We start from the raw sequence: 23,959 nt of genomic DNA on the forward strand, positions 1-23,959 counted from the left end.
GATTTAGTGTTGTAGTGTTATTAGATGTTCAATCATCACTTGCCGTTGACACATTAGGGCGCATAAAAAATCATCTAATTATCAAAATCGGGTCAAGATGTTAACTATTTTACCTAGTTCACTCTACTGACGTTGCATCTGGAGAATTTAATCTTTAAACTGTTACCCTGAGAGACATCTCACTATCAAAATAAACTTGGCGTAACATCAGAACAGAGAGTTATCATGATTGTTGAAATGACAGAACCAGATGGAATCACAGGCAGGAACAAGGCTGCCAACATTTAGTTCAAAATTATTCTGCCAAAAAAAGGTTTGTATGTTTTTTTTCCTTTTAGATATGGTAATGGATGCTATGACAACACAGAGTAGGGTTGGATGTAGTCGGTTTATCTGGAAAATTTAAACAGCCTTTCTGGGTCAGTGCTACAGCTTCACTTTTAAATTCCATAGTAACTGCCGAGAGCAGATGTTGATTACCTTGAGACTGAAAGCTGACAGTTGAATGTGGGACTATAGAGACTGTTTGGGAAATGACCTCCATTCTACCAGTCTAGACCAGCCGTGTTTACAGGACTGCTGAAGTTCTCCCTATACCCCTCCCTACCCATGTATACCAACACTTATGCTTTGTGAAAAGACCCAGACTGGATGCCGATTGAAAGAACCAGCCTGGTTGGAGTGAGAGAGAGTATGAGATGATGGGAACATTTGAAAGTATTTAATCATTTGAACATGTGGATATTTATGGACTTGGGTTATAACAAACCTCCATTCTACTCCATGTCAGTTTTAAATGTCAAAACTTTAAAAGATGCAAATACTGTATACAGCGCAGTGAAAGAAAATTGACCCTTGGTTTTTGTGTTTGTTTCAATCAATTTCGTAATTTGTTTCAATCAATTATGCAATCTTCATATGTCTCGTGTTGCTGTACAAAGAGCCTGTGAGATAAAGTAATCCTACCTACAACTGGACAGACAGCAGCTTTTCATAGCCTCCATTAAGCCAGCAACACGATGGAGCAAGAAGCCTAGGAAAATGTGTTGTTAAGATAATGTGTGCCTTTTGAGGAGCGCTATTGAAGAGATGCACAATACTGACTGAATTATAATCAAATAATTAAGTTGTTTAAATAAAAGTATTTTCTATTATTCTATGAAATGCAGTGCATAGTCGCATTTTAAATATATGGACTAAATATGAGTATACTGTCAGTACTGACAAATAATAAATAAATAGTAATGTTTTAAACATAGGCCTACCTTTCCATTCTATTTTGTTGAGTTTAGTCATCCAGCAGATGGTGTTGGGTTGAGTTTCTTGTAATGACGTCAACATGTCTGTTGATTCGGAATTAGTGCTCGAGCTAGCTTTTTTCAAGCGTTTTTTGGCGACGGTAAAAGCTGTAATTCACTAACATGTACATCAAATTCCTGTAATATAAAGTCCTAAACTGTTGTGAGTTGTTGTAGTCTAGAGCAGAAACGTCACAGAATTAGGCCAACAAGCTAGAGCTAGCTAGCTACTCCTCTCACTTTTGCTAATTTGTTTGGGTGTAAAGACCGGTGGCTTGTTGTACTTTTCGATTGCGGCAACGTTTCGCAGAGTCCGTCGTCAGGGCTATTTTTGGGGGCGAACGCGAAGAGCATTTCAACTTTAACACACCGTCACCTGATAGTTTGGAAGTTGGTTTATGAAAACATTCGCATGCGCATGAATGTTGCCGCCTTTTCTATCGTCATCGCCAGGTGAGACTAGGAGGATGCTGATTGGGTTACCAGTTCGCCAGATCCAGCAATAGGCTAGCTAGCTAGCAACAAATACATTGGCTTATAAATAATGTCTACGGAGGTGGTCAATTTATTTTTAGAACAATCACATATTTGTGACGCTACTCATAACAGGTTAAAAAATTTCCGCCACGAATGTATACACTTTTTTATTTTTACCATGGCAAAAAAAACGTTTTTTCCTCTGGCTACGCCCCTGCCTACAGCCACAAATATAATCACATTCTGTGGGAAACACTGGACAGACATTCTTGGCATTTTAGTAAGAGGATGATGATGATGGATGCTATTAGGTTGCACATGGCAGCCTACCTGGATCTATGACTGCCCTGTAAAATACTTCCCTCTTGTGGTGATATGAAAGTAGGCCTACTTGGATTTTGATTTGTAAAATAATACTTGACTAATAAATATGCCTACTGTAATAACAACCTCTTAACAATTGGGTTGATTGTTAGTAAATGGAATGGAATTAACATTGCTGTTTGGTTTTAAATGTCCTTGACTAATTTTAAATGCATGTCATCTGACTTCTTTCATGAACCTGTCTTTAATTTCCTGTAAGCCTATATAGGCCTACACCTTTGGAGTAATTTATTTTTGAGAGAGAACTGCCACTTTGCTAGCGTTTTAAGCGAATGACAATTATATAGGATAGACTAGGTCTCTATGTTTTTTCCCCAACTTTTAACGTAAACTAAAGATCTTCTAAAACACTAACAATCAAAATATAGATAATACTGCAAGCATGGTATGTACATGATTGTACATAGTTTTTGCATGATTACAGAACATTCCTTGAAATTGAAGTGAAGTTGGTTTAAATACGAGGTCAACCGGAAATATATCTGGTGGTGGGAATCCCCAGGTCCACTTGTTTTGATAAGACTGGTTTATGGTGTCTCATGTTGGTCAGCCAAATGGATAAGGAGTTAAGGGAAGAAGTATAACCTATAGCCATAAATGTATGTATTTTTATTGGAAATATTGTCAAATTACCACAATACAAAATTAGGAAGATAAATCAGTAGGAAAACCACATGCTTGTCTTGTCCATGTTTTCAGCGGATTGAATCCGGATAAGCCGCCAATGCTGCCCGTGTAACTGAAACGAATTAACAAATAACCAGCATAATATAGGGGAAAATGGCGGATTTTGAAGAGCTCCGGGTAGGCTAAAAAACAAAGACAGGGAGATAGCAATATGGCTTCTATGCCTTTGTCGCCGTGCATTTATTAACTATAGTGATGATTAATGGTTGAAGCACTACAGTCACATACATGTGTTGTATTTGGACTAGCGTAAATACCTTGCATGTCGTGTCCCCACTGTAAGTATTAACTAGACCATCAGCTAACGTGAGATAGCTAGCCATTGCAAACAACTTGATAGCTAACTAGCTAGGCTAGCTAGTTTTTACATTAGTTATAGCAATAATGACAGTTGCAATTAAACAATTAGGCTATATTTTGCGAAATGAATTTGCTCGATAGTTAACCTGCACCAGCAGTAAATATAATAACCGCAACAAGTTTATAACCATGTAGCTGGTTAGTACCCCAGTCCAACACTACTACAGTACAGTTACACAGCTGCAAGGCTAGCTGCGATTGTTCAGCTGCAAGGCTAGCTACGATTGTTGTTGTTTGTTCATGCGATTAGGACTACCTGACGTTATCTAGTTAGGAAACTGCTTTAGGTACCTTTCAGTAAGTGAAGTTAGTTGTGGGGTATTCTAAGTTGATAGCTCTCTACAGTACCTAGGAAACTTAGTTGTGGGGTATTTGAAGTTAGCTATCTACAGTACCTAGGAAACTTCCTATAGGTAGCACTTGAGATATTTGTCTTAGTCCTTGGCTCATGGAACTCGTTAGTAGTAGCTAGCTAACTGTACAGTTTATCCCAGCCACATCCTGGAAGTGGATGATCCACTGTACCATACTTTCAATTGCTTCCGAAGCATTTATTTGTGTATTTTTTTCCCCTTCTGAAGTCCAGTTTCAGCCCTCACTGCTCACCATTCTTTCTTTCCTGCTATGGCATTTCATGTATTATCTAATTGGTTTTGGATTGTGTTTATTTTTTACCATTTTAGATGCGTAGCGGTCACATTTGTTAAGGATATGTATGAAAAGGAAATACACATATGAACAATGCAGCATGGACCGTAGAGTGAAGGGTCAGTTGGGGTTTTCTTCTCTTGTGGGATTGTGTTTGATTGGGAGGGTGATGATCACACGGGAAATATAAAAGCCAATTTGAATAATTAGTGTATCCGTTTCTTAGGTTTTAACGCCAATGTTACATTGTAAAGATAAAACGTTAGTTTTTATTTCATGTTAAATGGCTTGAGAGTTTCTAGGCTCTCCCAGGGTTTATAATATTTCCAACTTTAGTTATTGGCACGTTACTCTTAGTAACATGTTGCCTAGATCTAGTTTTAATATTACCTGATCTAAATTTACTAACTTGAAACCTGGCTCGATGCTGGCTTTATCGTGTGTTTAAGTGGTACAGTTGCAATACAGTAGGTTTGTGAACATTAACAATAGGCTACCAACTTTTAAGCCCTACATATGTTTACTGTACAGTACATAGTGGCTTCATGTCTTGTGTACTTTGTCTCTCCTTGTTTTCCAGAGCATGATATCAAGTTTCCGAGTGTCAGAACTACAAGTGTTATTAGGCTTTGCTGGACGAAACAGAAGTGGTCGCAAGCATGAACTCCTTCTGAGGACTTTGCATCTGCTGAAAAACGGCTGCAGTCGAGCCGTGCAGGTCAAAATCAAAGATCTTTATCGACAACGCTTCCCCAAAACAATAGACGCGAGTCTGCCGGATTTGGCCAGTATCAAAACCTCGTTCTTTTCTACGGAAGGGAGTGTTTGTGTTGTGAACTCTGACCTATCACTCAGTCTGAGCCATTGGAGTGACTCTGAGTTGTCGAGCAGAGATTGGGTTGTGGCGTCTGGGACCGAGCCCAGGATGACTCTGCAGCAGCAGCAGCAGCAGGCCCCCCTCATCCCTCCCGTCCACCCTGACGTGTTGATGAAGTCTCTGCCCTTCTACGATGTGCTGGACGTCCTCATCAAGCCGTCTAGCCTCGGTTAGAACCTGACTTTAGAAGTGTCGTTCTTTTAGAAGTGTCTCCTTCTAAAATCATCCTGATAAAGGGCATGTTTGTTTTTTAGGAGCCAGCACTGTTCAAAGATACCACCAAGAGAAGACCTTCATCTTCGCCCTGACCCCCCAGCAAGTCAGGGAAGTTTGCATTTCAAGGTACTTACTGTGTTCTCAACACACTACACTGTCCCATTCTGCCGTAGTCTGGGTTTGAAGTCTCATGGTTCAGTGTGTTTGAAGGGACTTCCTGCCGGGTGGACGGAGGGACTACATGGTTCAAATTCAACTGAGGTGAGAATGTTCACTGAATGGATTCAAACTTGTGAACATTTTACAACTATATCTTTTTCTAAATCATTTTTGAATGATGTTTTTCTGTCCATGTAGGTTTTGCCTGTCAGAGACAAGTTGTTTGCAGGAGGATAACTACCCCAACAGTCTCTGCATCAAAGTCAACGGGAAGCTGTTTCCCTTGCCTGTATGTACACTCGGTATTCTCTTTATTCAGCTGACATGATTAACTAGTGTCTGGTTTTGATGGTTTAACAGGCGCTTGCCGTAGTCTCAAGATTTCACAGTCACACCTATACAATCTTCACAAACTGACAATATCCCACTTCCATGCTCAATAGACTGTTCAGAAACATGGACCGAGGCTGGCGACATAACTTTAAACAACACCTGGTCAGTTGGTTTGACCAGGGTTCGTGACTTATCAGGTTGGGTCCTGATAAGCTTTCTGTTTGGTCAATGGCTGCTGTCCTGTCACGCGTCGTGTTCCTCCACCAGGACAAAAAAGGGTGGGACTGGATGGGACTGTTGTCAACTTCAGGGCTATGTCATTTTCTTTCCCCTCTCCAGGGTTATGCACCCCCACCAAAAAATGGAGTTGAACAGAAGAGACCTGGAAGACCTCTTAACATCACCTCATTGGTCAGATTGTCCTCGGCGGTACCCAATCAGATAACAGTCACATGGGCTCCTGAAATTGGAAAGGTATGTTTGTTAGCAGCCAAGCATCCACAAAGTATCACTTTTAGGAGTGTCATTATAAACAAGTATATTTTGGCTGAATCACGTGAAGTGCTTTATTTATAAATAGACAGAGAGAGAGCTGGAAGATATTTCAGAAAAATCACATTTAATTTGCGGAGCCCCTTTTACAAGCAATGCCACAGAAGGCTTCCCAGAAGCCCGCAGTTCAGCAGCTCCCCCAAACCCTCAGCGGAGGTGTGACATCATGTCTGTTCTCCCAGACCTACTCCATGTCGGTGTACCTGGTCCGTCAGCTCACCTCCCCCCTGCTGCTGCAGAGACTACGCATGAAGGGCATCAGGAACCCCGACCACTCCAGAGCCCTCAGTAAGAAGTGACCTCACCCAGAACCAGCCCCACGGCCCGCTGCAGCACCACACACACACACGTCTACGCTCTAGCGTAGCTCTGAGAGCTTGGCCTCTGGGGAAACTCTCAAAACAGAAATTGTCTCACAAACGTGAATAGGATCCACCATAAGCCACTAGAGGGCAGTGTTCTCCCTGCTCCTCTGCCTGAGTGGCCATAACTGTAGGTCTTCCTGGGTTCTTAACACTTCACTCTGATCTGTAGCCTTTTCTGCGTCTGTATTGCAGTAAAGGAGAAGCTGACTGCTGACCCTGACAGTGAGATTGCTACAACCAGCCTGAGAGTGTCTCTCATGTGTCCTGTAAGTCAGACCTGTGTGAATAACAACTTCAGGATTACACCATGAGATTATTGATGCATCTCTCTCTGTGTCTCTGGGTGTCTCTCTCCCTCCTCCCAGCTGGGTAAGATGCGTCTGACGGTGCCGTGCAGGGCTGTCACCTGCTCCCACCTGCAGTGTTTCGACGCGGCCCTCTACCTGCAGATGAATGAGAAGAAGCCCACCTGGATCTGCCCCGTGTGCGACCAGAAGGCAGCCTACGAGAGCCTCATCATCGACGGGTGAGATCCTCACCACAGCGGCCTGGACTCAAGGCCCGTGTAGTTCAGTCTAGTTTGGAAAACACCCCGAAAAGTCCCTCCAGGATTTACCGATTGCCAGATTTGTCTGAGACGTGTTAATATAAAGTTGTGTGTTGGGTTTCCTAATGCTCGCCAGGTTGTTCATGGAGATCCTGAACGACTGCTCTGACGTGGACGAGATCAAGTTCCAGGAGGATGGAACCTGGTGTCCCATGAGGCCGAAGAAGGAGGCGGTGAAGCTGTCCTCCCAGTGCCTCCCCAAGATGGAGAGTGAGTACTGACAAGTGCCACCTGTGGATGGAGGAAGTCTGACTGTGTGTTATCCTGTGAAGTCTGAATGTGTGTTATCCTGTGAGGTCTGAATGTGTGTTATCCTGTGAGGTCTGAATGTGTGTTATCCTGTGAAGTCTGAATGTGTGTTATCCTGTGAGGTCTGAATGTGTGTTATCCTGTGAGGTCTGAATGTGTGTTATCCTGTGAGGTCTGAATGTGTGTTATCCTGTGAGGTCTGAATGTGTGTTATCCTGTGAGGTCTGAATGTGTGTTATCCTGTGAGGTCTGAATGTGTGTTATCCTGTGAGGTCTGAATGTGTGTTATCCTGTGAAGGGGGTTGTAGCAGCTTCAGTGCCTCTCATGTCTGTGTGTGTGCAGCTTCTCTGTGTGTGTATGTGGCTCTAAGTCAGTGCCCCCCCTCCCCCAGCCGCCCCGGTTCGTCAGTGTGCCGTGGTCCCCCACAGCGAGCCCCCCTCCTCCAGGAAGGCCGACGTGATCGACCTGACGCTGGACAGCTCGTCGGAGGAGGACGAGGATGACGACGAGGACCCGCCGCTGAAGAAGCGCTGTGTGTACCTGTCCAAGAACGAGGAGGTGCACGGCAAGGGGTAGGAAACACTTTCTCACACACACAGGAAACACTCTCTCACACACACAGGAAACACTCTCTCACACACACAGAAAACACTCTCACACACACAGGAAACACTCTCATACACACAGGAAACACTCATACACACAGGAAACACTCATACACACAGGAAACACTCATACACACAGGAAACACTCTCTCATACACACACAGGAAACACTCTCACATACACACAGGAAACACTCTCACACACACAGGAAACACTCTCACACACACAGAAAACACTCTCTCACACACACAGGAAACACTCTCTCATACACACAGGAAACACTCTCATACACACAGGAAACACTCATACACACAGGAAACACTCATACACACAGGAAACACTCTCACATACACACAGGAAACACTCTCACATACACACAGGAAACACTCTCACATACACACAGGAAACACTCTCACACACACAGGAAACACTCTCACACACACAGAAAACACTCTCTCACACACACAGGAAACACTCTCTCATACACACAGGAAACACTCTCACACATACACAGGAAACACTCTCACACACACAGGAAACACTCTCACATACACAGGAAACACTCTCACACACACACAGGAAACACTCTCACATACACACACACAGGAACACCACTGACTCGGCCTGTTAAAACACCATCTTTACTTTAGAAGCTTTGTGTGTGTGTGTGTGTGTCTGTGTGTGTGTCTGTGTCTGTGTGTGTCTTCCCACCTGGCAGAGTGTTGACGTACCAGCCAGCGTCAGTGCGCATGCCCACCGTGCAGACTCTGGACGCACCCTACCTGGCCTCCTCGCTGGCGGACTACGCTGTCCCCTTCCACCACTCCTCCCTCTCCACCATCCCCACAGACATGCAGAGTATGCTGCCACATGGGCTCTAATATATTCTGTAGAATACTTGTATAACCTTTACCATGGCGATGTAATCAAGTGTCTTAACAAACGTTTTGTATTTTTAGATCTCGATTTGTTTTCCTTAATCCAAGGAGACACACAGGTAACTGTTTTTCCTTGATTGTTTCTTCAGCAACAGCTATTGGTTTTAGTCCTAGTTATTATTATGAAACAGAAAATGACCATTCAGAATGGTATACCTAGAAATCACAGGTAAAAAACGTTCCCATGTTGCCAAATCCGTACAATAACCCCCTTTTTGTTGTTCTTTCAGCATTACCGAGCCCCCATGTTCCTGGACAACTTGTCCAGCAGCCTGCAGAGTGCAGCCTCAGCCAGCACCAGCCTGGTGTCGTCCTCCAGCCTCCACTACGACGGCCTCCACTCCGCCCCGGCCCACGAGACGGCCGTCATCACCAGCGGGGGCCTGGGGGGCGGAGGGGGCCCCAGCAGCATATCAGACATCATCTCTCTCGACTGACCTCCTCCCCCACCTCCTCCTCCAGCCTCCTGCGCTGCCCACGCTCCCTTCTGAGACGCAGCTCCTGTAGGCCTCAGGCCAGGTCACGCTGCCCCAACAAACACCAACAAACACCAGCAGCTGTTGGGTTGTGTTGGTTTGGTGTGATGTGCCTGTTGGTGTTTGTTGGGGCAGCGTGAAAATGACAGTTATGTTTTCAAACATTCTAAACCCAGCAGCTAACAGCAGAATGTTTGGTGATTGTTGGACGTTGGACAGGAAGCTGGATGCGGGTGAACAGGAAGAAGGCAGCCTTGGTGCTAGGCTTGGACACTGCATCCTCACTCCTGACTTAGTGCCCAGACGAGACGCAGCACACCCAAACAGGGCTCGGCTTGTGTTTTTACTGGAACCATCTCCATTCTTTTGTCAGTTCCACATTGCTCTTGTATTGGGTCATTTATCAAAGAAAACCCACAGGAATGAGTACAAGCTACAATTACAACAACAAAAAAACACCATTGTGATTTCTGAATTGGCAGAGCAGCATTTTTGTAACGTGAGGAATGGAGAAAAACATCAAATGAAATCTTATACTGTAATTTTTTTAACTTAGTTAAGTGGCATTGTTTTAGCAGATATAAAGAGCACCCAACTTGTTTTTAATGTGAATCTTCATCTGTATAAGGGATCATTCTTGAAGCCATTACCATTGTAAGCAAACCAACACAAAATATGGTGCTTATTTTTTATTGGATGTGATTCAACAGATGTCAAGGATTTAATTTACCCTATCCTATATTTACTGTAAACCTTTCCCCATGTTTTAATTTTGTTTTTATACGTCGCGCAGTTCTATTGTCATTATTTTTGTTTTTATTTAGTTTTGACAGTTAAGTGCTATAATGACCAATTTCTCTGGAGGAGGTCAAACAAGACCATTATAGTTTGTCCAGGAAGTTGTCGAGTGCAGGAATGCCCTCTTTGAGGCCTTTGCGTTTGCGGGTCTCTGCCACCACCTGGCATGGCCGACTGTTCTCTTCAAAGGGGTCTCCAGGCAGGATCTGCCAGTGGTTGAACACGCACTGAGGGAAGGCCTGTCCACCCGTGTTGGACCGTAGGTCAGCTGTGAAGCCTGTTGGGGCGGGGGAAGAAAAACTATTATTTATACATGTCATTTTCTGAAGGTATGTTTCCCTGGCAGATTGAGGAATGTTGAGCTACTTCAGCCCTCACACACAGGAAACCAGAAATACATTTTGTGTTAGTATTTCATGCTCCCAGTCCGAACGGCTGAACTGGCATCCCATTGTTAATAAAATGACAGAAAATAAAAAGAGACAACTTGGTGATAATGTTCTTACCGAATGATTCATTGACAGGAAGATACGCCTTCACAATAAATATAGGTGTTCCAGCCACTTGGCACTCCTCAAACACATGGCCTCTCTTCCTGTTCAACACACCGTAGATTCCTCCAACCACCTGCTCAGGACACTGAAGGGAAACAAGAGAAACAAAAACGTTCAAGTTGACCATGAATTCATCAGTGGTTTCAAATCCTTTTCTGTAACAGCTTTGCCTGGAAGCTTCTGCTACACCGATGTTGTTAACCAGTCGGCGTGATGGCCAACTGGTCTTCCACAGAGAAGTGACTGACTGGTCAGGGCTCTGCTGGCCTCACCTGGATCTCCACCAGGTAGATGGGCTCCATGAGGCGTGGCTGAGCGGTGAGCACGGAGGCGTAGAGGACGCGGCGAGCCGTGGGGATGATCTGTCCACCGCCACGGTGGATGGCGTCTGCGTGAAGGGTGACGTCCTGGATGTCGAAACGAACGGCCCTCATGTTCTCCTCACACAGGGCTCCCTGGTTCAAGGCAACGTTTTTATCTGACTGGTACACAGCAGGACAGAGTCATCTGGACAAGGACATGATCGAGACCAGGAACTAGCAGCAATTTATAACAGAGCTGTCTAAGATAAATCATCTATCTTCCTTCCCTCAGCCCCACTCACCCTAGCCTCCCCCCTCTGGCCCCACCCCCACCTCCCTCTGTCCCCACCCTTTCTGTCCCCACCCCCCTCTCCTCACCTCCTTGGTGGCCCACTGAAACCCTGCCACCACACTGTCCTTGATCTCGTTCAGGTACTGCACCCCCTTGGTGACGTCCACCAGGATGTTGGGTCCCGTCCCATCTGGGCCGAAGCACCAGATCTTGCGGGCCTCGGTCACCTCCCACTCGTACTTCTCGGAGAGGTAGCGAGCCCTCAGCTTGAGCTCCTGCCTGGCCGACACTTCGCCCTTGTCCACGTCCTCCGCCAGGCCGTCCGACAGCGGGCGAGCCTTCATGTACAGCCTGTTGTGCTTGTTGGGGGACTTGGACAGACACATCTGGTCTGAGTCCTCTTGGACGGTCTCACGGTACGACACCACCGGATCGGATTTCTGGAGGGATCACACGGGGTGGAAGAGAGGATTGTGTTACAGTAGATGTGCTGTTGAAATACATGTCTTTGACTATGAGAAAAAGGTAGCAGGTGTGAAAAGGCGTGGTTGCTGTGTTGCCGGTCACCTTTAAGGGGATGCCGGCGTGGTCTTCCTCCAGGTCCTTGAGGCAGATCTCCAGGTGAAGCTCTCCTGCTCCTGCCACAATGTGTTCTCCTGACTCCTCAATGATGCACTGCACACGACACAGCACAGTCAGCACAGCTAGACGGCACAACACAGCAGTCAGGAGAGCTTCCCAGGTAGCACATTAGACTGCAGATCAAGAGGTTTCAGGTTTGAAATCCCCCATACATAGTCCCGTGAATCCCTATGTGTTCTGCCTTTTGTGTTTACCTGCACCATGGGGTCGGACTTGGCCAGGCGCTTCAGGCCCTCCACCAGCTTGGGCAGGTCGGCCGGGTTCTTGGCCTCCACCGCCACCCGGACCACGGGGCTCACGCTGAACTTCATCACCCTCATGTTGTGGGCATGCTCGAAGGTGCTGATGGTTCCGGTCTTCACCAGGAACTGGTCCACGCCCACCAGACCCACGATGTTCCCACAGGGGACGTCCTCGATGGGCTCCACGTAGCGGCCCATCATCAGGATGGTTCTGGGGGAGGGGGGGAGGCGGAGAGTGTTTGTAGGGAAGAGAGGTAGGAGAATTGTTCTTACATTTGAAAAAAGTAGTAATCTTTTTAAAAGCTTTTGAAGTTGATGCTTTTTTGTACAGATTGTTTTAACCCTTGTGTTCTCCTCGGGTCATTGTGACCCATCAGTCATTGTGACCCACCGTTGTTTGCAACAACTTTACCGCATACAAAAACAAAATGAAGCATTTTCTTTTAATCGTTGGGCTGTCTCAGACCCCCCACATTGCGAAGGTGAAAATAAAATTATTTTTATTTGCTTTTGTATAGGGTAAAATTGGGTAAACACAACGATGGTTCGTTATGAACCTTTTGGTCATGTGACCCGAAGGCCGCACAAGGGTTAAATCCCAAAAGCACATGTGGTTCGTGCTCTCCACAGACCTCTGGATGGGCTTGATATACAGGTCCTCCTTCTTCCCAGGGGTGTAGTTTGGACCCATGATGCGCACCTTCTGCCCCGTGGAAACCACGCCGGAGAAAACACGGCCGAAGGCGTAGAAGCGGCCCTTGTCCGTGGTCGGAACCATCTTGGAGATGTACATCATCAGCGGTGCTTTAGGGTCACAGTTCTTGACCCCTGCGAAACATAGAACTGACCTCAGGACTGTCTTTTGGAAAGTGTGGCTTCAATAACTCAACACATATTTTGACCTCCAGATTTTCCAGTTTGAGGGCCAACACTCTAGTATAAGGAATTGGATCATTTGTTCAGTTATTGTGCGCTTAAAATCCACTTCCATGTTAGCGTCTCGTGGTCCTAATCAAGGGTCGTCTGATGTGTACTGACCCATCGCTGCCTCGTCATCCATGGGGCCCTCGTACAGGAGCTCACAGCGGTACCTCTGGGCGGTGACGGGCGACGGCAGGTGGATGGTGATCATCTGGAGCAGAGCTTCGCCTGCAGGTAACCAGCGCCGCATCACTGCCTGTGGGGACACACACACCTTAGACTGTGTAGACTGTGTATTCAAATATAAACATGCTTCTTTTTACTTTAGGTTTGTTTAGGTTACATATGATGCCTGTTTTTTGTCAGGGGAGACAGACGTTAAGAACGTCCATATTGACCTTCAGCAGAGGTTTGCCTTCCTTCTCTTTGTCATCGGCGTCAAGCTTCACATCCAGCTTCTCGATCAGTTTCTGTGTCTCTTCTTTTTTGAAGTTCATGATGACGTCAAAAACCTGAAACAAAAGGTTTTGACATGTTATTTTGTTGCTGTGCTGTAATACTGTGATGAATGATTCAACGATTGAGGTTCAAACAGCAGTGTCCCTATTGGACGAAATAAAAACTACTGCTGTTGTAACATATTTTTACAGATGTATTTACTGTAAAACTGTTAATACTCATTCCACTCTTTCATAAGCAAACCTTAAAGATGGGATCCAGGACAAGTTGGCAGAAAGTGCGAGGTAGCTTCTTGCCTTCTGCATTTGTGGCTGTTTTGCTGAATTTTCCAACGGCTGGATCAAAGTACCTGGAAAATTGTGTTTTCTAGTACTTAACTGCTTAGAGACTTACTGGTAGGCGTGGTAGAAAACTAATTCTCATTTGAAACTCATTCACAATTAAAGAAGCCGGAATGTCCACTTAAAGTGTATATTAATTTATGGTGTAGATGAAATAGGCCCAATTATGTTAATATATGTAGCTATGGAGCCCAGTGACCACTGTATTTGGAATCAGTCCAGTCTGGGCTGAATGTTTGAGCCCCACTCACTTATCTCCCCACAGCTTCTTCATCATGTCCTCCACCTTCTTGCAGTGATCCGCTGGTGGGATCTCTGCCTTCTTGTCGCCCTTGGCTGCAAACTTGGCCACGTACATCTCAGCAAACTGCTTGAGGGTGAAGGCCCAACCGTGTAGCCCAGAGCCAAACCCAACTGTCCCGATCACCGGGTCAATCTACCACCCAACCACCACAAGACAAGAAGCCAAATATTAGATTTGACCACAAAATCAATATTATGTTATACAGGTTAAATTACCAAATGTTCTTAGCATTATTTGACTGAGCTTGACTTATCTATCTTGATCGGCTGGGTGCATGACAGTGTTAAATGCTTCTCCCTTAAGATCAACCGTGCTTCGTTAGCTGTGCTTTGACTATCTGCTAAAGGGACATTCAGTCCCATCCTGCAGGGTGCCGCACCAGGATGTTCCCCATGGGCCCGTTTTCTGTCTCTCCGTAGGTGCAGATGATGACGTTGACGTTCTCCACGATGCGCTGGAACGTCTGGAACAGCTCGTCGGGCTGCAGCTGCAGCTCCAGCAGGGCGCGGTCCATCTTGTTCATCATCAGGACAGGTTTGATGCGCTCTGCGATGGCCTGGCGGAGCACAGTCTCTGTCTGGACACACACGCCTGCACAGGAAGCTCGTTTCAGTGTTGGCAGGATGCTGTGGTGTGATGTGAGCAGTACACAACATGTTGTCCCCATATGTTTCACTAGTGGGGCATATCATATATGAAGGCTTATGTAAAATAGTAATAATAATAAATACAGATGTCCCATCTGACATGCCTGCATTTATCCTAGAATTAGTCCAGTAACAGTAAAAACCACAAACACAGAAAACACAGATTTGTAATACTAAGCATGCACGTATAATTGCCAAACTTTTTGGTTGCACATGTAGACTAGGGCTTGGACTATATATGTAAAGGTGTACCTGTGCCAGAAAGATCACCTGTATCACTCAGACTGCCAGGTGCATGCAATGATGATATGCTTTGTGCTCAAGCAACTTTCTCTAGTCACTTGTTTGGAAAAGAAAATTTGACTTGTTCTAGGAAAACGATTAGGTTAACAGTATCTGTGGTATATGTCCCAGACTTTGTTGTTGCAGCTGGTAGCATGTTTCAGTAAGTTATCCATATCAAACTGTCATTTCAGACCTGTAATTGTAAAGGGTTCGACTATTTCCAAAAGATGGACTGTAGCATGTTTCGTTAAGCCAAGATCAGTTCAAATCTTGTCAAGCCTTGTGAAGCCAAGCACTAGCAGCAGGACAACGCTGTGAGGCTTGAGGCCAGAGGCTCATCCTACCTGAGACACAGTCTACCACTACAAGTGCTCCGTCTGTCACCCTCAGAGCTGCAGTCACCTCTGAGGAGAAATCCACGTGCCCCGGGGAGTCGATCAGGTTGATGAGGAAGCCCAGACCGTCCTTGCTCTGCTTGATGAAGAACAAGTCGCTCTCCTTAAGCTCATAGTACAGAGAGATGGCTCTGCAGGAAGGGCAACAAGTTACAGCCTCACCATAGGAAGAAGACAAATTACAATAATTTCTACGTTGTTACTTAACGCCACTGGACATTAAGCCAAAGGGTGACCCCCTGCGGGGCCTGTAAGAGCACTGTGATGGTATGCACCAGCAGGAAGATGATATCTCATGTCCATTAAAATCAAGCTATTCATGTATATGACAAATTGATCACAACATGAAATATTAATATCAATAGATTTAGGCTGCATAAAGTGTACTGTGTTTAACCAATGGCATCCACTTAAGCAGCTTCCCGATGCCTGTGTGGGAACACCTACGTTGATTTGATGGTGATGCAGCGTTCCTGCTCGTCCTTCCTGGTGTCTGTAAAGCGGGTCTCCCCGGCCCGGCCCGATGCGATGATCCCTGCCTTGGACACCAGCGAGTCTGTCAGGGTGGACTTCCCGTGGTCCACGTGGGCGATCACAGACATGTTCCTGATGTTGGCCTTCTTGTCCATGATCTCACGGATCTGATCTACTGTAAAGTTCACCTGAGGATGAAGGTCAGGATGTCTTTGATTATGAGAGATGTTACTGTGACAAATACAGGTAAGCAGGGCCGGATCGAGACATGTTCACCTGGAGTGGCAGGGGAGGGGGGGGGGGGGGGGGGGGCAAGTGCTAGTTTTATGCCACCATAAATTATTCTAACTTTGTAGTTTAAATAATGCCAATAATATTAATATTATTGGATGAAATGTACTATAATGTAAACAGTTAGCATGGGAGGGGGAAGTGTTTCTTGCTGGGGGGTCAGCTGCCACCCTTGCCCCCCTTGGATCTGCCCAAGCAAGCATCCCCTCTCGAAGGGGGCGTGATAAGGATTATCAATAGGAGGATGCATCAAGGGAAGTTGTACAGAGAGAAGTAATACAGTGACATACACTTTAAACCAGTCTGTTTCACATCTTCAAACCACAATGTATTTGCGTTTCTAGGGTGAGTATTGACAGAGCAAATATTTCTAAAATTTTTCTGAAGTGTTTCTAAATTGGACAGAACAAAGTGTTAGATGTAGACTGGTGATCTTAAAGCGATCAAGATGTGTGCATACTCGCTTAGTTGTTATAACTTGAGATAGTGAGAAATGCTTTAGATCCAGTCGCCTGGCCTTTGCCGCAGTGTGCCTATGACGCACCAAGTGGAAGCACCAAGCAAAATATGCCAAGACTGGGGCACGAACACCTGCTCATATTGTTGCAGGTGTATAATGTTGTTTACCGAGACAACACCGTCTCGTGTTTCTACGATACGATGTCTACAACGATAAGCTACTGTAGAAGCGCTTGCACAATATCTGAACATGTAACTTTAATACGGCCATCTCCGGGAACAGTGGGCGTGCACATGCTATTTATAACGGGGTAACGGTATTCCAAAATCCATACCCCAGAACTTGCACGCACCGAAATGACGGTCGTCGTATCCAGATAGTTTTAAATGTGTATCGACTGCAACGTAATGCTAAATGAATTCTAAAATACCAGTTTATAAGTATGTTACGCAAAGTAAGCTCCTAGGATTTTAGGATATAGGCCTACTCTTAATAAACCCCAAAAAGCGTATACTCCTTTGGGCCCTGTAGCCTATATCAAGTAGCTATGTTGATGGAAACGATGTGCTTGAGCTCACCACTTTATCATAATCGTAATATCAATATTTCGGCGTCCTGTCGTTCAGCAGGTCCGAAACATTATCTTCGAATAAATTATAACGTAAAATATACATACCATGATTGCTGTCAGATGTCGACACCAGCCTAGCTGTACCGGCACCTCACAGTCGGAGGTGGAAAAGAGCGAAGATGACGCGCAGTCTTCTTTAAGTGCAGGAGGGACACAGTTGAGGTCAGGTGGGGGATGTCATATGGACCGAACTGACCTAAATAGACCTACCCGATCATTAAAGAGAAATGAACCAGCTGTGCGTTAAAGCGCGTGTCCAGTCGAGGCTTCAGCTCCCTGTTGCTATCCACCAGAGACACAGCGCGCGCCAATACCAGTGGTTTTGGCATAAAGACTAACTTAAATGCTTAGTTTGAATGTATTTAGATACCCAGTTCATGCAGATGTCTATCAAAGTAGGCCAACTGTTTGTAAAGGTACAACAACTCTTCAACTCAATGAGCATATTATTATAGGCCTACGTATAAATGATTTAAAATAATTTCTTATGATCTATGACCCCGTTTACACGGGGCCTAAGCATACATGCGGTTAGGCCTTTTATTTACACGAAAACGGATGTTTTATCACGGAAAACGATCATTAAAAAAAAAACTCCGGCCAAAGTGGAGATTTCTGAAAACTCTGTTTTTGTGTTTGCGTGTGCACTACAAGGTCAAACGGAGTTTTAGCAGAGAATGTCTGGTTTTAGGTTCTCAAACGTCACAGTGTGCGACTAAAAATGCATCACGTCATGTGAGCGTCCTGTTTACAGCTAGTTTGCTTACTAATTAAGTGTGGGTTCCTGTAAACAGATTATTATTTTTTTTTACGATCTTGTGTGTACGACGTTATTTTTGAAAACGGAGGGGCAGAAATAGTCGTTTCTGTAAATATCCGGCTATGTGTAAACGTGGCCTTAGGCTAGACTTAGACCTAGGCTGACTGGTTGTAGTGCAGCAGTTCATAGACTTGACTACAGAGAAACGTGTTCAGTTTAGGTAAACACCGAAACATGGCATTTTTTGCAACTCTGGCAGGCTTTACAAGTTTAAACCTAGAAATTATGATTCTAGAATCTAGATGTTGCGCACATCTCTTTATCATGACTGTGGCAGTGTGTGTCCAGCAGAGAGCGCTCATCTTCGGCTATTGATTTTCTACAGACATTCGGAACCAAGTTCTGGATGTTTTTTGTTGATTTTGGTCATGTTCTCTACATCGGGTTTAACAGGTAGACTGTCGGCTTTAATGTATGCCAAAATTATTAGTCCAAACATATTCCAAACACCACTTTTCACCACTGATTTCACTAAGACCACTGGTGTCACTAAGATTACTGACAGTCTTTAAGTTAGCAAAGTTCCATCAAACCACCATGCTGTTCCTCACAACATCACACAGGTATGGGTACTTTGGGCAATTGGTTCTCCAAACAAATGTTAGTTTCTGGGAAAATCGTGCCAAAGTTGGAGAAGTTTTATCTCAGGGTTCAAACCTGTCCAACGCTGCTTTTGAGAAAAGCATGTTGTAAATGAACACACATCCCACCCCCGTCTGCCAGCTCTATCCGGCCCTGGTCTGAGACTGCTTTGCTGCTTCAGATTGTGGCACATGTGCTGACCATGGGGAAACGTGGACGAAGGTGAGTTCTGAGAATCCATAGAGGGCAGCACCATATGGCTTTGACCAACTCCAGGCAGGGTTGTTGCGTTTGGCTGGGGAAGGCTTCTCCCTGGGTGGGTCTGGCTGTACTCCCTGCTGTCGTTCTGTGGGGGATCCCAGATGTTGCTCCACGAGCGGCTGTGGAAACAGGCTCTTCTGGGGGATTGAAAAGTCAGTACTTCTTTTCGCTGTTCACACAGAGTCAGCTGTTTCATGGAAAAAAGTTCAATGGGTTCCCTGGTAACCACTTGAAATGATACTATCCTTAAAAGAATTACTGTGAGTGTGTAGTTCTATTGGGTCAATAAAGATTGACATTTGCAACTATAAATTCCACCCATGGAAAGAGTTTTAAAGTACATTTGACCACAGAGGTAAATTAGACTTTTTTTAGACACAAGACTTTGTGGTAAATGATCTGTGGATGGAGGGGTATGTCCTTGCAAAGTACATCATGGTACAGGTTGATCAAAAAACACAACAATCACTCGCATGCAGGCTGTGAAAGATGTGAACTGTCACATTCAATATGTACATGTGGGATGTGTTGAGTTATTACACACACAAGACAAACTAAGTCATTTCTTATTTGTTGATAAAACTCATTTAATTTCAATAAATAAACATAGCCTACAGATGGGTTACAGATTTTTTTTTTGTAGTGGCACAGAACTGCATTTGAAAAAGAAAAAATAACTTTCCAGATGTAAAAAAAAAAGACTCCTCCTACTTCGCAAAATGAACTCAGAAAATACGCATCAGTATTTTATTTAAGTTCGTCTTGCAGTTAGTCTTCAGTGAAACCCTGAGCTATTGGTAAGAAAGCGATCCTATGATGGTAGCCATTTGGATATCCTTTGGATTTTCTTTCCACAAATCCTTTTGTGTGCATTTTTTATAGTAAAATGAAGAGCTAGATTTGTCAGTGTCCCATCATGACTACATGGCGCTCTTCCCTCCTGCAGCCGGCAGAAACCTGACACCCGGGTTATTCAATATTCATGCCACCTCAGGTGGGGTTTGCGTTGCCTAGTGTTCGACACGGAGCAGGTGGTGAGGTGTCAGGAAACGTGTCGTAAGCGCACTGCTGTTCTATAATGTCCAGATGATCCCATTTTTGGTCAGCTATACCTCTTTTTTTATTAAGAGGTTATCAGATCTGATATCATCTTAATAAAAAAACTATGGTATGAAGGAAGTTTGTTGTTCATTCCGGCCGCAAGGAAGGACAATAGTCAAGCCTTTTGCTTTCCATATTGTGCATGACATGAAAAAATGCAGTTCACCGGAAAAACACGCACAGGCTTGTTTTATTGAGCAAAATCATGATTAAACAGGCAAATGACGCACCTTTCCCAAGACATTCAGTTATTTAACCGTCACACGATTGATTGACACAGTCCCACTGACGTCAGCAAAATAGAAACTTGTGTCCAATATGCCAGTATAATTTATTTTGTGGCAGTAGCGTTTACACAGTACCTTATTGTTACTGCTTTTCCTGAACTTTCATCACACCGTTGTGTGTGGCCTGATATCTTCTCTGATGTGTGTCAAGACCTCTGGGCTCCATTTTTCCAGTGACTCATAAAGGGCATTCAAAGGTTTAGCCTAATCTATTTATGAAGGAATCAGATCAGATGACTCATACATAAGAAAGGTACTACAGTAGGAGAATGGATGAAGGGGGTTTGGGTATGTGTGTGTAAGTACTAAGGAGTTTGGTAAACAATAAGGAAACAAGTTTGCAGCTCTGAGCTCCTCCCAGCGCTATAGTTTTGCATGTATGTGTTTCTCTGTATGTATGGAATGCACACGTGGGTGGGGACTAGCTGGGCGTGTGTGGGAACTTAGGTACACGTGTGAGCATGTTTACTTATTAGTGTGTTTAACTGCTGTGTGGCAATCCGCCAAGCCACACACACCCTGAATCCTATAGGTTGATTCCTTGTCAGCACTCTGCGAACACACCCCTGCCCAGTCAGACTCACAGCAGCATTCTGCTGTCTGCCCCAGGAGACAGAGACAGCTTTTCACAGTGACTCCAGATAGAACCTCCTTTTGACTGGGGGGATCCATGGAAACTGGCAGCGACCACAGGCCCCTGGTTCTGGGTATCCTGGTGCCTGGAATCATGTCCAGGGAGTCGGGGGTATGTCTGGAAGAAGCTGGGAGAGATGTTGGTGTCCAGAGAATCAGGCCACTTTCTCAGGGGGCCTGATGGATGTGTGAGAAACAGAGCAGCTATTCTTGTTGCTAGTGTCGGATTGGGGGTGTCGGGGTGTAGGGGTGAGGGGAGTGGGGAGTGGGGGAGTGGGGGTGTAGGGGTGAGGGGAGTGGGGGTGAAAGGGGTGTGGGGGGAGAGTTTGAGGGGAGGTGGGGTGGAGCGAGGGGCGATGGTGGGTTGAGTGAGAGAGGGGGATGGTGAGGTGGGGGAAGGGGGGGTGAGATGACCCAGAGAAGGTTTATTTGTATTTTTAAACGGTCTCAAGCCAGGGAGATTCTATACGGTTCCATAATTATGAGAAATGTTTAACTGTGTTCAGTGGAAGAGTGTGTGTATGTAGTATAAGTGGAGGTGTGTTATGCGTGCACAACCGTGTGGGTGTTTGGTTTTGTGAGTGTGTGTGTGTGTGTGTGTGTGTGTGTGTGTGTGTGTGTGTGAGTTCAGGGGGGTCAGGAATACGTCCCAGCCGTGGTGTCTTTATTTAATCCTCGCCCTCCGAGGCAGAGTGAAGCCTGAGAGTCGGCTTACAGTGCGTCAGTCCTCGTTCCAGCCTGAGACACACCTCCTTCCACTGGAACTATCACAGAAAGTACATACACTTATGATGTCTCAACCAACAACCGTAGAAATATTTTACAATTAGAAAGTGTTCATGAGACTTCACTTTTCCAAACTGTTAAACCCAAACCCCTCCAGGGAAAAACCCTCCAGCACAGGAAGTGTGTTTCTCAACAGGGGAAAAGGGGATGGATTTGTGGATTATTTCAACTTCAGTCTTCAGCGATCTGCGTAATTCTTCCAGACTTTTCTACAGGACATGCCTGTTCTAGACTCTTCTCAGAGAGTCACTTAGCTTCCCAGCATGTGCCTATCTCATGTATCTGAGGACATTTTCCCTATAATGAAGTGCAGGCTGTATTTCTCTGGTCAGAGTGTATGTACTGGCCACAAAGTAACAGGTTGTACAAGCTACACCCGCAACGTACCCACGTCAGCAGACAAGTGCGGTGAACAAGCAGAGGTGATCTTCCAGTGCTACAATCACCTAAACCAACCCCCACACGTCTAGACCCTTACTTATCACCATGACTACGGATGTAGCAGGAAGTGACAGCATGAGGACTTATCACCATGACTACGGATGCAGCAGGAAGTGACAGCATAAGGAGAGTGGAACAAGTTCCTCCTCCAGTGGCTCAGAGTCTTCCTGCCTTCATCCACACTGTTATACCCCAACCATGGAAAACTGAGAAGAAAGATCTAGAACATTACATTTTTTATCGAATCAACCGCGTGCGGACTTATTGGCACATCATGCTCAGGTGTAATAATGTTATTACTCAGACGTTTACAGTACATTCCTGTGGGCGTGGCCAACGAATGATAACAACCCCCACTTTGCACAACATTGCACAATCACAACAATGAGAAAACAGTAAGTCCAGGCAGGTCCTTGACACTTAGGTTTTTCAAGGGTCTTGCAGTAAACTCAGGCAAGTTCAAACAGTGTCACTGAACATTCCTTAAATCTCTCCTTCGTTGAGTCACTCTCTTCAGTTTTGCCTTGCGAAACCCTAAGGTTTCTGTCAGCCTGTCATCTTCTATGATGTGAAAGGATGTAGGTTGACTAATAAAATACCAGACAAAAATGCAGTTATTCCTCTGCTTACCCAGATACAGTACAGGTATGATACACAGCCCAGGGGAGTTAGACTGCATGAACCAGACAGACTGTCGTTTTGCTGCAGTCTTCATCCTAGCTCTCATAAAGGATCTCCCAAATCCTGATCTTGGGGGGGGGGAGAGAGACATGCACCCATGCAGGGCCCGGGCTGAATTCGAACCCAGGCCATGGCCTACCTGGTACACAGTTATCTGGTGAGCTACCTGGATGACCCCTGAAGGTGGAGAAGGTTACATGGCTGTTTGATCAGAGTCTGGAGACACACTTCCACTTCCTGTCTCTCTCCAACTGTCCTGCCAATAATAAAACCTGATAAAGGTTCAAATATTATATATCTGTAAAAAAGTACATCTGGAACCAAGATGGATCACGTGTTGTAAGGTTGCCCAGCCTTCGAACCCATCAAGGTTGCCATGGGTAAAATAGACAATAGTTTCACACCAGGGAACATCCTGTAGCTGTTAAAACCGAACCGAGGAGAATCTGCCAGCTATGAACTTCTTCAAGAGCTCAAGCAGAGAAAGGAAGTGAGAAGGTGTTCCAGTGTCTCTATAATCATGTTTATGGTCATCTTTAAACAGTACCGTAGCTCTGCTGAGTAAAGTAGGATGGTGTACTGGTGGCAAAACAGGTCTTAAGAAAGGGTATCATGTTAATTTCCTAACAACATTCTTGGCGCATCAGAAATGGTGCCTCTTGGAGGAAGAAGGTCACAAAATACTAGGAAGCAAGTCGCTGAATCAACTGTCCAGTTGTCCACCTCTCTCACCTACAGAATTTTACTGTTTAATTATGTACATCTTTTTATCTATATGCAATCGTTTTAATCATCGAAAAACTGCTGGAGGAAATCCCCTCCCCTCAGAAAATAAAGAATACAAAGCAAGTACTGTCAACAGTAAAGCTGGAAAAATAGGCCAGATCTGAAAATAAATCTTGGTATTAATAATATCATGATATTACTGTGTCTATGAGGGGACAAGGAAAGAGCCTTTCTCTCTCTCAAGTCCCTGATGAAAAGTTGGCACCCCTGATATAACTTGTGTAACCACCTATGTGTAACTGTTATGTAACATACTTGCAGGTCAGTGGACAGGACAGCCTATGCACCTCCCTGCAGTCGTAGTCCTGTAA

The 23,959-nt window shown here is 45.1% G+C and overlaps 2 protein-coding genes across 5 annotated transcripts; one reads left to right on the plus strand and one right to left on the minus strand.

Annotated features, from left to right (window-relative positions):
* Nucleotides 1-1,380: 1,380 nt before the first annotated feature.
* On the plus strand, nucleotides 1,381-9,768 carry pias2 (protein inhibitor of activated STAT, 2). 4 transcript variants are annotated; one of them, XM_084694714.1, is made up of 15 exons: nucleotides 1,381-1,751; nucleotides 3,890-3,973; nucleotides 4,435-4,900; nucleotides 4,986-5,073; nucleotides 5,158-5,208; nucleotides 5,305-5,395; nucleotides 5,779-5,913; nucleotides 6,174-6,279; nucleotides 6,549-6,622; nucleotides 6,722-6,882; nucleotides 7,040-7,173; nucleotides 7,605-7,785; nucleotides 8,537-8,676; nucleotides 8,778-8,815; nucleotides 8,987-9,768. In XM_084694714.1, exons 3-15 carry the CDS (start codon nucleotides 4,438-4,440, stop codon nucleotides 9,191-9,193), a joined length of 1,869 nt encoding a protein of 622 aa, XP_084550840.1. In that variant the 5' UTR covers nucleotides 1,381-1,751; nucleotides 3,890-3,973; nucleotides 4,435-4,437; the 3' UTR covers nucleotides 9,194-9,768. The 4 variants fall into 4 exon arrangements, with proteins under 4 accessions (XP_084550840.1, XP_084550841.1, XP_084550838.1 ...); XM_084694715.1 differs by lacking the exon at nucleotides 1,381-1,751 and adding an exon at nucleotides 2,740-2,758; XM_084694712.1 differs by lacking the exon at nucleotides 1,381-1,751 and adding an exon at nucleotides 2,905-3,124.
* Nucleotides 9,769-9,878: 110 nt separating this feature from the next.
* Nucleotides 9,879-17,471, minus strand: eef2l2 (eukaryotic translation elongation factor 2, like 2). Its single transcript, XM_084694711.1, has 15 exons — nucleotides 17,316-17,471; nucleotides 15,862-16,076; nucleotides 15,364-15,545; nucleotides 14,467-14,678; nucleotides 14,035-14,219; nucleotides 13,686-13,791; nucleotides 13,382-13,495; nucleotides 13,101-13,239; nucleotides 12,695-12,890; nucleotides 12,015-12,273; nucleotides 11,746-11,853; nucleotides 11,265-11,618; nucleotides 10,857-11,039; nucleotides 10,537-10,669; nucleotides 9,879-10,307 (listed from the first exon to the last, which is right to left on the minus strand). The coding sequence occupies exons 1-15, from the start codon at nucleotides 17,316-17,318 to the stop codon at nucleotides 10,114-10,116; spliced, it is 2,583 nt and encodes an 860-aa protein (XP_084550837.1). The 5' UTR covers nucleotides 17,319-17,471; the 3' UTR covers nucleotides 9,879-10,113.
* Nucleotides 17,472-23,959: the final 6,488 nt, after the last annotated feature.

The sequence above is a fragment of the Hypomesus nipponensis genome, chromosome 28, assembly GCF_054491055.1.
Source record: "Hypomesus nipponensis isolate SF chromosome 28, ASM5449105v1, whole genome shotgun sequence".
NCBI lineage: Eukaryota > Metazoa > Chordata > Actinopteri > Osmeriformes > Osmeridae > Hypomesus > Hypomesus nipponensis.

Coding starts and splice junctions, on each gene's coding strand:
- pias2 (XM_084694714.1), top strand. CDS start 4,438: ATGATATCAAGTTTCCGAGTGTCAGAACTACAAGTGTTATTAGGCTTT. Junction 6,280..6,548: donor CGACCACTCCAGAGCCCTCA/GTAAGAAGTGAC, acceptor TCTGTATTGCAG/TAAAGGAGAAGCTGACTGCT. Junction 7,786..8,536: donor GAGGAGGTGCACGGCAAGGG/GTAGGAAACACT, acceptor CCCACCTGGCAG/AGTGTTGACGTACCAGCCAG.
- eef2l2 (XM_084694711.1), bottom strand. Junction 14,220..14,466: donor GGCCCATGGGGAACATCCTG/GTGCGGCACCCT, acceptor GTTGGGTGGTAG/ATTGACCCGGTGATCGGGAC. Junction 11,854..12,014: donor AGTCCGACCCCATGGTGCAG/GTAAACACAAAA, acceptor TGTCGTGTGCAG/TGCATCATTGAGGAGTCAGG.